Below are 13396 nucleotides of genomic sequence, written 5' to 3'. Positions count from 1 at the left end.
CCCAGACGAAACCGTTCTGTATACATCTGGCCCTTCTTTGGACACTGTGTTAACAAACCTCCAGACGAGCTTCAATGCCATACAACACTCCTTCCGTGACCTCTAACTGCTCTTAAATGCAAGTACAACTAAATGCAGCTCCTCCTTTGGCCGCCTTTCCTTCCAGTTCTCTGCCGCCAATGAAGGGAACGAATTGCAGAAATCACTGAAGCTGGAGTCTTATCTCCCTCACTAACTTTAAGCATCAGCTGTCAGAGCAGCTTACCGATCATTGCACCTGTACATAGCCCATCTGTAAATAGCCCACCCAACTACCTCATCCCCATATTATTATTATTATTATTTTTGCTCCTTTGCACCCCAGTATCTCTACTTGCACGTTAAGCTTCTGCACATCTATCACTCCAGTGTTAAATTGCTTAATTGTAATTATTTCGCCACTATGGCCTATTTATTGCCTTACCTCCCTTATCTTACTACATTTGCACACACTGTATATAGATTTTTCTATTGTTATTGACTGTACGTTTGTTTATCCCATGTGTAACTCTGTTTGTGTCGCACTGCTTTGCTTTATCTTGGCCAGGTCGCAGTTGAAAATGAGAACTTGTTCTCAACTGGCCTACCTGGTTAAGTAAAGGTGAAATAAATAGAATGTCCAGTCAATTGAATTTACCACAGGTGAACTCCCAAGTTGTAGATACTTCTCAAGGATGATCAATGGAAACAGATGTACCTAAGCTCAATTTCCAGTCTCATAGCAAAGGGTCTGATTACGTATGTAAATAATGTATTTCTGTTTTTATTTTTAATGTGCGCATTTCTAAACCTGTGTTTGCTTTGTCATTATGGGTATTTTGTGTAGATTGCAAAAAATATATGTTTAATACATTTTAGAATAAGGCTGTATAGTAACAAAATGTGGAAATAGTCAAGGGATTTGAACTTTCTGAAGTCACTGACAATGTAACGTTTTAAAATGTGAACTGTATTTCAAGTTTAAGAAGTGACACAGATTGTGTTTGAGGGTTATTCTCTTATCCCCCTAAACAGATGCAGCCAGCAGCAAGCTGCAGGGCAGTAACATCTTCACCATAGCCAAGCGCACGGTGGAGGGCCAGGATATGCTTTACATGTCCATCAAACTGTCCAATGGGATCTGGGTGCTGGCTGAACTGAAGGTGCAGGCTGGAAACCCCAACTACACGGTGAGCACAGGGACAGGGGAGGGACGGAGAACAACTTTTTATTAAAGGAGAGAGAAATGTAGGAAAGAGGGGTGGGTAAGAATCACTTCAGTGACAGCAGAGCGGAGTGTAGGGATGGAGTGGGGATGAATAGAGATGGGGATGATCTGGAGTGTGGGGATGAATAGAGATGGGGATGAATAGAGATGGGGATGATCTGGAGTGTGGGGATGATCTGGAGTGTGGGGGATGATCTGGAGTGTGGGGATGGAATAGAGATGGGGATGATCTGGAGTGTGGGGATTGAATAGAGATGGGGATGATTTGGAGTGTGGGGATGGAATAGAGTGTGGGGATGGGATGGAGTGTGGGGATGGGATGGAGTGTGGGGACGGGATGGAGTGTGGGGACGGGATGGAGTGTGGGGACGGGATGGGGGGTGGGGACGATCTGGAGTGTGAGGAGGGAATGGGGATGATCTGGAGTGTGTGTGTGTGTGTGTGTGTGTGTGTGTGTGTGTGTGTGTGTGTGTACATATGGGTGAGTTTGAGTCATCACCAACCCTGCTGGCTAAGAATATTTCACCTGGGGGGGTGTGTGTGTGTATTGTTTCTTTTGTCACGCATTGTGTGTCAGTGTACTGTTGTCTGCTTACTTGGTTATTAGCAGTAGCCCAGGACATTGTGCATGACTATTCCAGAACAGTGACCTTGACATGACTCCTCAGCCCATCTCGTTAGTCAATGTGCTTTAGGATCATGTTTTTATTCATTATACAGGCATTTACTGTCTTCTTTCCCCAGCCCAGATGAGTCCATTTCGGTCAGTCAATCTACTGTTTTAGTCCATCTCTCTCTCTCAAATTTAGCATTTTAAATGTAATTCCTCCACAGTTCATTGTGCGTTCAGCTTGACTCATCTGTCAGTGGTTGATGCCTCTGTATTTGTTGGTCTATTGGTATTTTCGTTCAGGAGATGAATGAGGGTTTTCAGTCTGTGAAATGACTCAACTGAGGTGTTTGATCAGCCCTTGACTGTTTGTCTTGTTAGTATTTTTGTAGATGTGTTTTTGTCCTTGTTTTTCTGTCTCCACTTGTGCTGTTCTTAATTTGTCTAGGATTTTGAGTTATTTTTAGATATATTTATCTCAACACCTCTCAGCCTGAACGACTGTCAGAATACGCCCTGTTTCTGTTGCTTTCTCCTATTCCTACTACCCCTTAAGGCTCTCTTCCTCCCTACAGATGACTACCATCAGAAGATCTGGATCCTCACTGAAGATACTAACATTTTTCACGTGTGCTGCATGGATCTGATGCTCTCTCAGTACAACATGTGTGCAGCATGCACTCTCACCTCTCTGTGCTGCTGCATGGATCTGATGCTCTCTTAGTACAACACGTGAAAGTCACCCTGACACATGCTTGTGTTGAGCAGTTATTTTTAGCATGAGAAAGAACACTGTGGATCGTACTCAGCCTGTGGGAAGATTCCACAGCTCCCTGTAGAAAGGCAGTAAAGCTGACATCGGTTAAGAAACTATGCCATCCTAACTCTATAGATTGGCTAACTGACAATGTCACAAATGATGCGCGTGATTCATTGTGGCAAAAGTCTGTGTTGTGATTCTGGATGGCCAGATAGCTAACAATAATGCCAAGAAGCTGCCATGTGGGGAGTCGTAAGTGGCTGGTTTCAGCTAGTTTTGTCTTGTTCTTGATACCATTTTGAGGTGTCTTGACTGATGTCATGTCTATGCTAATATGGCAAAACTTCGCTAACCAACAACTGTAACAATGAATTTGAGAGAAGTGTTCATTGTGCAAATGTATTTTTCAATAAACATTGGAGACTAACTAATGTAGTTTACATGTCAACAATCTAAGCCAACCTTGTCTGTTTTGCCTCATAGTTGAGCACACGTCGGTTTGGTTGCTAAACAACCAACCCTTCTATACTAACTGGGTCTGTTCTAACGTAACGTTGCTAACCCCAGTGCTCCTCCATCACCCCACCTATTTGGTCCCAGTTATCCCATGATGCTCTGCTTCTTAGCTCTACCTTTTTGAAGTGGAGCACCGGGCCCTCACCTCCCATCCCCATGGCAACAGTGTGACCAAGGGCTGGTTCACTCCCCCCTCCCCAAGAGTGGCTAATTGCGGTGGTTTGTGGAAGAATGGTGCTCTGGTACTGCCAGCGCCATGACCGTGCCACCATACACGCCTTCCATTTACTCAACTTTCATCTCTCCTTCTTCTTCCCCCATTCATCGCTCAATCTCCGGTACCCTTATATGGTGTAAAGATGCTGAGATTTCTGCGTCTTCCTACATCTTCTACCATACTCCTAAACACTTCCACCACCCACCTGCACTGTTTCTACCAGTCACTATTCTCTACAGCTAGTTATTTTTCTCCTCTGTCCGTTATTCTCACTCTCTCCTCCACACTCCACCCTCATATTGACTCACAGGCAGATTATTCAGCAGCATTTTACAGAGCCTTAAGCAGAATGCCCACACACCATGTAACCTAGTTGATCAGAGCTTTTCTACAACCTGGTTTAATAAGCTGATCCCAATGACAGCCAGCTAGGCCTTGTTTTCTCCAACTTGGCCTAGGTTGTGTGTTTCTGACTAATCATGCCAGCACCATTATGCATTAGTAAAGAGCCAGCAGAACACAGAGCAGCGGCAGCGCTGGAGGGAGGAGTTGTGTTGTGTTCCCACTCGTCTAGCGCAGCACTGTGGAATGTACCAATGCAGTGCTGGGGGACACTCTGTCACCATGGTACAGCAGTGTGATCTCCTGTCCCATGGGTCAGAGAGGGACCCGGTGTGAACCTCTGTCTAATGGGACTTCAAATGCTTCTGGCCAGTTAATGACAATTGCTATTAGAGCTACTAAGCACAAGCCAGCCGGAACTGTCTAAATCGCCACACAATCACCCTGGCACCTCAAACACACGGCTACAGTAGTACTGCTGCAAACACGCGGCTACACACAGAATTTGAGCTTTTCCTGCATGAGCTCTAATGAAAAGGAAACCGCCTCTAAGAGCTCTATTAGTTCCTGCAGCAACTCTCTCAACTTCACAAGCAGAAGGAGAGAAGGAATGAGACATTTTATATATTTTTTTCGCTCCAAGCTGATAAGATTGAATAAAAGGCAGCATTTATAATGCTAATAAATTCTCCCCCGCAAATAAAATGAAACAAAATGCCTCTGCTGAAATGGTGGGAATAGAGGAGGTTGGGAGCGATTCTCTCTTCTCTTCAATCATGACTCAGTGACGCTGCTGAAATAATTACCATGCTTATGAAACAGACGGTGCTTAAGACCTGCCATTACAGTTGCATTGCACTAACTGACTAGACTAGCATATCGAAAGGAGCTTTTCTTTAAGGTATGAAAAAGTGGCCTGGCGAATTAGCCTTCATCCCGTCCATACAGCTTCCTCATCCCTGAAAAGGCTCTCTCTCTCTCTGTTAAGGATGTTCGGTCAAATGATGACCAGGAAAAGTGATTCTGCTTTAGATCACTGAACTATAGTTCATCTCTCAAAGCACTTGACACCTGAGATAAAGACGAGGGCAGCAGCTGCTCCACATGAGAGGTTATATTTGTTGTTTATGAAGAAATGATACAGCTGTTTTGTTGATTTTGAGTTATTAAATAGAAATGTACTGTATATTGTTGACTGCTTACCTAGCTTGTCCATGTCTTTGTAAAACAATAGTTTCTACCTGACGTTTGTTCTCCAGCATGTCACGCTGGCTTTTGAAACGGTTTTGCTTTGGCTGAACATCTGAACTAGTGTTCTTATTGACCAGGTGCTCTCAACACCTAGCACCTGCTAACAGAAGGACTGCCATCTCCTTGCCCAGCCAGACCATGTAGTAACGAACTCTGTCTCTTCTCTCTCCTCAGATCTCTCTGAAGTGCAGAGCCCCAGAGGTGTCCCAGTGTGTGTTCCAGTGCTACGAGGCAGTGCTGAAGAACTGAACCCCTCACGGGGCTGAAGTAGGGGGTGCAGCCTGATGCATGGAGATTGGAGACTGGCCCTGATTGGAGGGAGCTCCTGGACCCCCCTTCTCCTCCTGACATACAGGCTTCTGAAAGACTCTTTCCTTGTAGAATCTCCAACTCTGCTTTCTGTCTGTGTGCCTCCCTGGGGACTCTGGTTTCTATCTGTTCTTTCTGTCAAGCACTAACCCTCCACTCTACAAGTCCTTATCTGATTCATACTCTGTCCATCTCTGTTTTCAAGACTGCTGAAGTCTCTAGCCCACATGGTCCCAAATCTTTCTATAGACCAATCCTGTCACTCACGTCAATAGTTGGGAATGGCCTTTGTCTTCTTCACCTTGAACATGGTTGAGGTTGTTTCCCATAACTCACCAAGTCTAGTCGGTCTTGAATGAGAGATCACTACCCTGTCAGATCTCCCTTGCATGATGGCCTAACTCCAGTCCAACACTTGCTGATCTGATTCAGTCCACCCTTCTCCCATGAGCCTCTAATCTAGGGCACACCTGGTAGGGGTGTTCAGCCAGTGCTGTTGGAGGAGACTGATGCGATGGACTCTTGTTCTTTGTGACTGTTTCTCCATATCTCCCCCCTGATGTCTCCTCTTCTCTTTTCACGATTATCTCACCTCGCGTCTCTGCAAATTAGTACCTATATTTAGTGTGTGTAATCAGCAGTTAAATCTCTACTGTCAGCATACCTTTTGGTGCGCCACATTAAAATGTGGCGGTACAGACACATTGTTTCCCCATATCTCGGGGCTGTGAAGCACCTGCTGTGTTCCTGTTCTGTCACTTCTCACCCCTCAGCCCCCCCTCTCAATGTCTTCACTGTTTATCTCTCACAAACACTTTCCTCCTTTTTATTTTAAAGGGATGTGATGTCCCAGCTACTAAGAGACGCTAAATGTTTTGGAACACACCATGTCACGTGTTCAGTTTGTTGTTTGCTCTTGATGTGCCCATTGGGCTTGTTGTTGTTGTACTCAATCTCTGCTGTCTCTTGGAGCAGGTCTCTCTCCCGTGTGTGTGTGTGCGCATTTGTGTGTTGGGGTACCTGTGTGCTATTTGTTATTAGAGAGGGTTGGAGCAACATCTAAGGCTACATTTACACAGGCAGCCCAATTCTGATATTTTGCCCAATTATTGGCGAAAGATCTGACCTGATTCGTCAAAAGACCAATTATTGCCAAATAGATCAGAATTGGGCTGCCTGTGAAAACTCAGCAATATATGCCTTACAACTACATACAATACCTTTTCTTTCCCTAATTCTTTGCCCCTTTTCTTCTTTAAAGTAAATCCGTTATGTATTCCCAGGTTTGTGTTTGCAGTGTAATTGAAGTTTTAACTCTGGGCATGCAGGCGGGCGAGGGCCGTGGATGTTGTTTCTGCTGTGTGCTGTCTGTTAATCAGGGCTGCTTGGGCTCCCTGCCAGGTTGTTGCTTTCTCCTCCTCTCTTAGTTGGTCAAGTACCTCTGCCACCTGTCATAGAGGCTTCAAACCACCTGTATGTTCTATACTTTATCTGTATAGGAAACTAACTGTAGAGGTAGCACACATCATGAAGTCTTTTGTATGAAGAAAATCTGACCAACTCAACGTCACCATTCTGTTTTACCTAGTCTCTTTGGAAAATGAATTGGATATTTAAACTTTTGAGTCATTGAATCAGAACCCTCTGGAACATCTCCACAGTAAGCACGCTCACACTTTCACTACTTGGCGATGAGTGGATTTACTTCGTCTGTGTGTGGTGAAAACTGACTAGTGTGTATGTGATGAAGTTGTAAAATAGCAGGTGAAGGAGAAATCTGATGTTTTTTTGACTGACCGTTTGTGTGTACATCGTTTGAAACAGAACTATTAAAAATCTGATATATTCACAAATGCCTCAAGTGCATTTTCTGAATTGACTTGAATCATCAATTAAGAATGGTATACCACGTTTAGTTCCGTCCAATAAGGATTCCATAAGATATACACTGAGTGTACAAAACATTAGGAACACCTGCTCGTTCCATGACAGACTGATCAAGGGAATCCAGGTGAAAGCTATGATCCATTATTGATGTCACCTGTTAAATCCACTTCAATCAGTGTAGATTGAGGGGTTAAAGAATGATTTTTAAGCCTTGGGACATGGATTGTGTATGTGTGCAACTAAGAAGGTGAATGGGCAAGACAAAAGGTTTAAATGCCTTTGAACGGAGTATGGTAGTAGGTGCCAGGTGCAATGGTTTGAGTGTGTCAAGAACTGCAACGCTGCTGGGTTTTTCACGCTCAACAGTTTCCCATGTTTATCAAGAATGGTCCACTACCCAAAGGACATCCAGCCAGCTTGTGGGAAGCATTGGCGTCAACATGGGCCAGCATCTCTGTGGAAAGCTTTCGACACCTTGCAGAGTCCATGCCCCAACGAATTGAGGCTGTTCTGAGGGCAAAGGAGGGTGCAATTCAATATTAGGAAGGTGTTGCCAATGTTTTGTACACTGAGATCTTACATTATAATATATATACAAAGTAATATAAAGGACTAAGCCAATCGCAACACTGGTTAGTATTGTACTAGTAGAATTTACAATCTGATAAGTGACTCTTCCACACTTGGCCACCTATGCAGACACTGCTTGATGGACAGGGAGAACATGTCTTGTTTATAAGTCTCTGAAGTAGGGAAGATGATCAGAAGTTGTTTTAAATCATTTTTTGTCCTTTTGTGTAATATGTACATACAGATTCCATCTTAACAAATGGGTTCATGTTGTGTATTATAGGCATATCTTCAGTTATCTTTACAAGGACCTCGGGAAGGTATAGGGCTGTCCACACTCAGTTCACTCAGCTGTCATATTTTTTACAGTATTGTTGGGCAGCCTTAAAAAACAGCTTTGCATACTAATTTGATGTTCCCTTCCCCCTCTACCCTCATCCCTGTTCTCCTCTACCCTCATCCTTTCTCACACCTGCTCTCCTCTCCCATCATCCCTGCTCCTCTCTCTCTGTCCTCACACCTTCTTTCTCCATGAGTCCAGGGTGAAATCCAAGGTTTATCTGGAGCTCAGTGCTTTATTTATCCCTATGACAGACTGGGAGTAAGAAGATGGTGAGGTTTTGAAGTGAGAGTAGATAGAAGCTTTACATTCTCTGAGCTGTACCCACTCAATCTAGCAGCTGCCAAGAGTGACTGGGGTGGGTGGATAAGCTAAACTGCTCAATTTTGTGGTTGGTTTGTTGACTGGAGCCCAAATCTTGTTACCAGCAGTGGGTTGAAGAACTTAAATGAATATTCCTCAGCACCATACACAGCATAGGCTACTACAGTACATGGAACAACCTGTGGAGCAAGGTGTGAATTACAGGGGTGCCGGGGGGGGCTTGGCTCCCCTGAATGAGACGTTAGATTTTTGTTGCTTTTAGGAGGGTTTCTAAATAATGCTAATTGAAGCATTCTCTATTTGTTTGAAATGTAGTGGTAAATATGAAAATGAAAGCTTCCAAATGAAACAAACGCCCCCACCTCTCTGCATGGCTTAAACCAGGGGTGTCAAACTCATTCCATGGAGGGCCTACTGTCTGCTGGTTTTTGGTTTGTCCTTTCAATTAAGACCTAGACAACCAGGTGAGGAGATTTCCTTACTAGTTAGGGACCTTAATTCATCAATCAAGTACAAGGTAGGAATGAAAACCTGCACACTCAGCCCTCCTTGGAATGAGTTTGACATCGTGGTTTAAACCATGTATTTCTGTGGCGGTGCTGTCCACTCAGCAGTGCTGAATTTCGGCCTCTGCTGAGCTCCTGTATGTATAGACTTTCCTTTGTACGTCCTCATTTTTGCCATTTGTTTGCAATTTGTCCTTGATTAAAAATAGCCTTCATTCCAAATTCATTTGATTTATTCGTTGATTTATCATTGTTTGCTTTAGTCAATCATTTGTTTAGAGCGCTCATTGCGTTGTTTTTCAGGTGCGCCCAGGTACTGGTGTTCTCCGTGCCATCCTGGGCAGAAGAAGTAGACCATTTATTTAGCTTTATCATTTTTTGGGTAATTTGTTTGCTTTCATGGATCAGATGATGATAGTCGACAATCAGTAGACAACTACCCTACAGCAGGACACCGATACGCATCCAATCTATCCAACAAGTAGGCTGGCTATACTTGAATGACAGGACTGACTATAAGGTGACTCTTTCAGTTAGAGGTTTTAACGTTTGGTTAGAAGCATTAGATTTTGCAATGGCATAGGCCTACATTATTGTGGATTTGTCTCCCCATGATAACTGTTTTCAAGGCAAAACTTTATGTACGCATAGTTACACTTACAGTACATTTTCCCAGACCTCCAAGATCCATGATTCATGCAGGGTTTAAGTTCAATGTTAAATGCTTCATAATGACAAATAACCCTGTCATTAATAACCCTTTCCTGCCTGGTGGGAATTTAACATTTTTTACTGGATCATGACCTCTGTGTGCATAAATTACAATCATTTGCTGGTGTTAAACCTTATATGAAAACATGGTACATATTTTAAAAGCTGAAAAACAACTCTTTCAAATGATATGACATACAATAGCACCACATCAATCAAAAAAGTAATCAGTCAAGAAAAACACGTGACAATGTGTCTAATATGAAAATCAATGCTTTTCTCCCAAACAACTGTCATTTACAAAACTTTCTAAAGAATGATAGAGAAAAGCTTGGAGGATATTGACTCTTCCTTGTTTTGTAAAGATTGATCATCTAAAATCAGCATATAACTAACTACCTTTTACTGTGAATTGGTTACAATGTTTTAGTGACCGATGGAATTTTTTGTGATCAAACATATCTGCACCAAAACAAATAGCATTCAGTATTACATATAAGGAAAGACCAAGTGATATAATAAAACAATAACATTATTGAAAGAATAATCATAGGGGAATACATTCTCATTCAAATCTGAAAATGAAGACACATTTAAATCTCTATCATAACCATAACATTATACAACATTCATTTCAGGACTACTTTCATCAAAATCCAACTGGAATTACAAAATGTGAAACAACTAATGCATATAACAACAATTACTAGCTTTTACAACTGCAATTCCTACATTCAACGAGCATATAGTCTATGACATAAAGAGTCAGAATGGGAACAATTCCAAAAGCACAACATTATTTTACAGTCCTTACAATTAACAAGTCCTTTACATCCCCAAGGCCATTAGAGTCATGAATGAAACATAAAGGGAGGCTGGCATGCAGGATGTCTTGGATAAGAAAGGGAAAACATGCAAGGGAGAGGGGACATGCAGGAGAATGGGTACCTGCAGGAAATGGAAACATGCAATAGAGGTAAAATTGCTAGTGAACACCCGAGCAACATCGATGTCCCTTTCCTAGTGCCTATTTCCACAATGAGTCACACTCACTTGAGTGCCACAACCTAAAACAATTTCGGTCCTCTACGATGCAAAAACAATTTGCTCTTGCATTCAGATGCTACACAAACAAACCGGGTGCTGTTCTCCTTTCCAGTGGCGATTTTAGCATGTAAATCTTGGTGGGGCAAACTCCCCCAATTTTTTTTTTAGATGCATGCCAGCAAAGCCACTACACAAAACAACACTAAGCCATACATTAACTGGACTATAACGGTGACAAACGGTGCCCACAAACTGTTAGGGCCGACATAAAGCTGTCCCAACAGCAGAGTCCCAACATCTTACCACTGCTACACCTGGCTATCAGCAGAGGCTTGTCTGGCAGCGAAACAGTTAATTCTGCCTCATATACTGCCTTTTAAACAAACATGGCTGTCTTGCTTAAACATGTGGTTTATACTGACAATTGAGATGTACAAACTATGGCATAAGGGGACGACGAGCGGATAAGAGGCAATCCATAAGGTGAGTCCAAAAATGTATTGTATGCTGCTGTATAAATTGTAATATGCCAGGGAGATATGTATACTGTAGCTAAGAAAGTAATATTAGTGTATGTTGTGTAGTAAGCTGTTACTAGCCCACGTGCCTCACCCTAATAATTTTGTCCCTTTCCCCCTCATAATTTAGCAAACTGTTCTGACTTGGTGGTGCACTTGTAGCCTATAGCCTGTTTTAGAGAAATGTCATCATCGAATATTGTAAGAGCTTTCATTGTCTGTTTATATGCCCCCTTTATTTATCCTACAGTTCTGACTTGGTGTACAGGGAGAATACAGTAAGAATTGTGTTCTGAGTTCTGTAACTGTAAATTTCTAAAGTACTAAACAAATAGTTATATTGACTACATCCATCCTAGCTCGCTCATTAATGTCTTAATCGAAATTACAGATAGCCTCTTATCTGCTCGTCATCCCCTTATGCCATAGTGTGTACATCTCAATTGTCAGTAGAAACCACATTTGTTTAAGCAAGTCAGCCATCTCAGCCATGTTTGTTTAAAAGGCAGTATATGAAGCAGAATTAACTGTTTCGCTGCCAGACAAGGCTCCGCTGATAGCCACGTGTAACAGTGGTAAGGTGTTGGGACTGCTGTTGGGACAGCTTTATGTCGGCCCAAACAGTTTGTGGGCACCGTTTTTCACTGTTATAGTGCCATTAATGTATGGCTTAGTGTTGTTGTGTAGTGGCTTTGCTGGCATGTATCTATATGTTTTTATTTTTTATTTTGCCCCACCGAGATTTACATGCTGAAATTGCTACTGCTAACAGGTGTATAAAATCGAGCACACAGCCATGCAATCTCCATAGACAAACATTGGCAGTAGAATGGCCTTACTGAAGAGCTCAGTGACTGTCAATGTGGCACCGTCATAGGATGTCACCTTTTCAACAAGTTAGTTCGTCTAGGAGCAACGTTGGCTCAGCCGCGAAGTGGTAGGCCACACAAGCTCACAGAACGTAAGCTCCGAGTGCTGAAGCGTGAATCACGTAAAAATCATCTGTCCTCGGTTGCAACACTCATTACCGAGTGCCAAACTACCTCATTCACAATTGACAGTGATGATGGCCTATTTTGAAATTAGGTATGTCGAGCTTGGTGTTTGAGGTCATTCAACTGGAGGAATCATTTTAGGCATATTCTATAATGATAGGCTATTCAATAATAGGCTACATCTGTTGGTACAACTTTTTGATTGAGGATGTTAATTTAAAAATAAATGACGCTCCCTCACCTACAAAAACAGCACTACACTGGTTATCGGAGCAGCGCAGCTGGAGCTGGAGTGGTAATTATGAGCTGATCCGGAGTCAGCGCTGATCACTGTTTCATTATCTCTCTCCACACCGTGTGTAGCTTGCAGAGGACTAGATTACTGATAATGACTTCATCCTCACTGTGTGTGTGTGTGTGTGTGTGTGTGTGTGTTTATAAAGGTTTATAAAACACACATTGTTGCAGTTCAGTGCCTAAAAAAAAACACTCAATGCTGTTGAGTGCCTCATTCCTATTTTTTTATTTTTATAATGGAATAAAAACTCCCTTAACATCATAGCTGCGTTGTGTGTTTCCTAAACTGCAATGTTAGCAGGTTATTGTCTAATATTGTGGTTCTGTTATCATCAGTATGAGGTATGCCCTCAGTGGATTGGTGCCAGACCTAGGGCTCTATTCAGTCTGTATCGCTGAAGTGTTACAGATTGCGTGATAGAAATGTAAAGGTATTATGCGATCTAGCGGACATATGCAGCGTTTAACGTGAATGCAGTCTCCTCTAACGCGGGAACGTTGCCTATAAATTTCAATTGGGCTTTAGCACAAAGTATTGAATAGAGGCCCTAGATGATTTTGGCAGTAACAAGCAATCTTTTCTATGGCTGTCATCCACACACCACTCAGTGTCAATGAATGAGGACATGTGAAAATAATGTCCCTATTATTTTTTTGCTTTGATGGTGTTCTTGTGACCCAAAAAGATCATTGTTTCTGCTCAGGATCCAAAAGAAAGCCCAGCTCACCCCTTGGGAACACTGATGGCCAGAAGGGTGGATGAACCTTAACCAACAGGGGGTGCTAACAACTCACCGTATCGAGAACTGCGTTATTTATAACGAGTGCCTCGAACGCTTTGAAGGAAAGTTAATATTCTGTTACACCTGTCACCAGGTAGGACTTCTGCGAATCTAATAAAGTTCCAGAATAATAAAAACATTGATGCACATGAACTTTAAAAGACGTGT

General features: G+C 42.6%; 1 protein-coding gene across 4 annotated transcripts in view; it reads left to right on the top strand.

Annotated features, from left to right (window-relative positions):
• LOC106580331 (AP-1 complex subunit beta-1) overlaps positions 1-7104 on the top strand; it is a 44856-nt gene extending 37752 nt beyond the window's left edge. For all 4 annotated transcript variants that reach the window (XM_014161229.3, XM_014161230.3, XM_014161227.3 and 1 more), the window contains 2 exons: positions 1054-1208; positions 5117-7104. In XM_014161229.3, coding sequence (XP_014016704.1) covers positions 1054-1208; positions 5117-5191 — 230 coding nt within the window. In that variant the 3' untranslated portion in view covers positions 5192-7104. The remainder of the gene's footprint in view (positions 1-1053; positions 1209-5116) is intronic.
• Positions 7105-13396: the final 6292 nt, after the last annotated feature.

This window comes from Salmo salar, chromosome 20 (genome assembly GCF_965601325.2).
Source record: "Salmo salar chromosome 20, fSalSal1, whole genome shotgun sequence".
Lineage (NCBI taxonomy): Eukaryota > Metazoa > Chordata > Actinopteri > Salmoniformes > Salmonidae > Salmo > Salmo salar.
The sequence above is the reverse complement of the archived record's forward strand: the minus strand, read 5'-3'. Positions and strand labels throughout refer to the sequence as shown.